Source organism: Gossypium hirsutum, chromosome D11, assembly GCF_007990345.1.
Source record: "Gossypium hirsutum isolate 1008001.06 chromosome D11, Gossypium_hirsutum_v2.1, whole genome shotgun sequence".
NCBI lineage: Eukaryota > Viridiplantae > Streptophyta > Magnoliopsida > Malvales > Malvaceae > Gossypium > Gossypium hirsutum.
Genome location: NC_053447.1, coordinates 27,267,649 through 27,270,733, shown reverse-complemented (window position 1 = coordinate 27,270,733; position 3,085 = coordinate 27,267,649). Strand labels below are relative to the sequence as shown.

The window sequence follows — 3,085 nt, the reverse complement described above, 5'->3', positions numbered from 1 at the left end:
AGTGTACAATACTATAAATCCGTCAATTCACATTTGGGAGTGCTTTTAGAAGCACATAAACAGAAAGCTCTCTCTCAAGCCTATATAACGGGATGCTAATGTGAGCATGTAATGGGAAGCTTATCCGGGCTTGATAACAGGAAGCTCATAAGAGTCATATTCAGAATGCTCATGCGAGCATATAACGGGTAGCTCCAAAGAGCACTTAACGAGTAGCTCCGAAGAGCACTTAATTAGGAAGCACTAGATATTCATATAACGGGAAGTTCAAGCGAGCAATAACATGAAGCTCACAAAGAGCCTATAATCGGGAAGCTCACAAAGAGCCTTATACGTGACGCTCATAAGAGCTGCGGTGTGCCCACGGCACATGTAGGGTCACGACTGATCAGAATGCTTCGAAGAGCTATTAACAGGAAGCTCGCAAGAACCATTTAATGGGAAGCTTGAGAGGGCTTATAATGGGACACTCTTTCGAGCTATGGTATGTCCGCAACATATGCAGTACCACTACCATTTCGGGAAACAGAACTCTGTATCCAATCGAATTTCATTCATTCAAACGAGATTTAACATTTATCGAGTATTTTCTAGATATGTGATTAGATTTCATATACATCGCCAATACACAATTCACATAAAATCATTTAATTCAAGCATATAATTACACAATTTAGTTATACGAACATACCTTGACAAATGTTCGTGAATCGTAATCTACTAATCTGATATTTTTTCCTTTACTCGATCCAATTTCGTATTTTTTTGTTCCGAATCTATATGAGTAAATTTAACTTAATTTAATACAATTCATAATCAATTCAATTCATTTCACATCTTAGGCAAAATTACAATTTTGCCCCTATACTTTTAATTAATGATGATTTCATCCCTAGGCTCGGAAAATGAAATTTCATACAATTTAGTCCTTATTCCAAGCCTAGCTGATTTTTACATATAACAATAACAATCCATGAATTTCTTAAAAATCAAAATTTTTCCATGAATTTTACAACTTATCAATTTAGTCCCTAAATCATGTTTACATCAAAATTCCCTTAACAAAAGATGTTTATCTATCTACAGCCTTTCATTTTCTACCATAAAAATTCATAATTCAACTATATTCATCCATTGAAAAATTCTAGAACTTTGATAACTTTGCAAATTAATCCCCAAAATAGCTAAATTAAGCTATTACGATCTCGGAAACATAAAAATTACTAAAAACGAGACAAGAATTCATACCTAATTAAACCAAGAAAGCTTGCTTGAGCTCTTTTCTCTTAGCTAGGGTTTCCATAAAAAACTTGGGAAAGATGATGATAAATGATGATATTTTTGGTTATTTAATTATTTATCATCTTTTCATCTTTTTCTTTCTAATTTCATCATTTTCTTTAATTAAATTTCCATGGATGAATCATCATCCTTATCTACTAACTTCTCTTAATGGTCTATTTTCCATATAAGGACACCAAACTTTTAATTCCATAGCTATTTGATACATATAGCTACTAGAACTCAACTTTTGCATTTCATGCAATTTGGTCCTTTTCATCTAATTAAGCATCAAATCGGTAAAATTTCCTTAACAAAATTTTCATAAAATTTTCCTATCATAATTCAGACCATGAAATAATATTAAAATAAATTTTTTTGGACTCTAATTTCTGGTCCCGAAATCACTGTTCCAACTCCATTAAAAACAGGCTATTACATTTTCTGTTACCATCTCCCTCTCAAACAAATAAACATCTGGAAGTTATTTTTGGAGCAAAATGGATCATAGTAGCACATTTGCTGTTGATTTGATCTGCATTATGGTTGCTGGTGTCGGTGGTCAATCACCGAGCGCCACTCCCACTAAAGTACCCCCGGTATTGACTACGCATTCTACTGCACCCGCTACTGCTCCTATGAGTAAATCTAAGTCACTAGCTCCTACTGTTGCTCCAACTGCTTCACCACCAACTTTTTCACTACCAGATGCTGCTCCGTCAAAGTCTGCGACGATTCTAGCTCCATCAAAATCTTCTCCAGTTTCTTCCCCTCCGACTGTTGCTTTAGTGAGTACTCCACCGGCTCCAATTCTTATGAGCCCTCCTCCAGCCAAATCGCCACTGGCTGTTGCACCAACAACTCCTCCAAAGAGCTTGGCCTCTCCTCCTGCTCCTATTGCGGCTCCAACAACTGCCGAGGTTCTTGTACCAGCTCCAGGCAAGAGCAAGAAGAAGTCAAAGAAACACAGTGCTCCCGCTCCTTCACCTGATATGCTTAGACCTATATCTGAAATGTTGAGTAGTTACACAGTGTAAGTCAGCACACTTGACTTTATAGTTAGATTTGTGGACCATGGAAATTAGAGTTTAGAATGTGGATTGAGGATTTCAAATTGAGAACTTGTTTCGTTCAAGCGAGTCTGAGTGACGCGCCTCCGAGGAAAGAGGAGTTAGTTCCTTTAGATTTTGAGATAAACAACGGATACGATGGAACAAAAATAATAATCAGAAGGTTCATATGACATTTTAGTTTAATACATTAACAGCGTATTTGGTTCAGTATAATAGGCAATCCATTACGCCTCGATTACGCGCCTATTACATTACCGACCTATTCCGACGTTTGGTTCGCTGTAATCGGTATTACGCGTCTATTACAATACCGACCTAATCCCCAAATTCTCTTCTTTTTTATTCCCTTCCAAAATCGATGATTACCCTATTACGTTCGGCTTCCCTTCTCAAGTCTCTGTTTTATCCTCCCTCCCTACCCGAAATCGACCTCCACCCTCTCCTTTTTCTGTCCTCATCATTTCTCTTCCCATTTCTTTACCGATTCTCTCTCTCGGTCTTTTTTTTCATTTTATCCATTTTATTTGTTGCAGCACATTTGAAATCCACTGCTTCATTTTTTATCTCGGTCTCGGCATTTGGTTTTTGAATCTTGAGGTATGAATCTTGAACTTTTCATTTCTTTGTCTGTCTATGCCTTGGATTGTGGCATGTTCATGTTGGTATTTCTGAAGATCAAGTTTTTGGGCTCTGGCATGATTAGAGAGGGTTATAAATCATCATTTTCATTG

The 3,085-nt window shown here is 36.8% G+C and overlaps 1 protein-coding gene across 1 annotated transcript; it reads left to right on the top strand.

Moving 5' to 3' along the window:
• The first annotated feature begins 1,781 nt into the window (after positions 1 to 1,781).
• Positions 1,782 to 2,318, top strand: LOC121223168 (lysine-rich arabinogalactan protein 18). Its single transcript, XM_041104261.1, has one exon. It carries the CDS (start codon positions 1,782 to 1,784, stop codon positions 2,316 to 2,318), a length of 537 nt encoding a protein of 178 aa, XP_040960195.1.
• Positions 2,319 to 3,085: the final 767 nt, after the last annotated feature.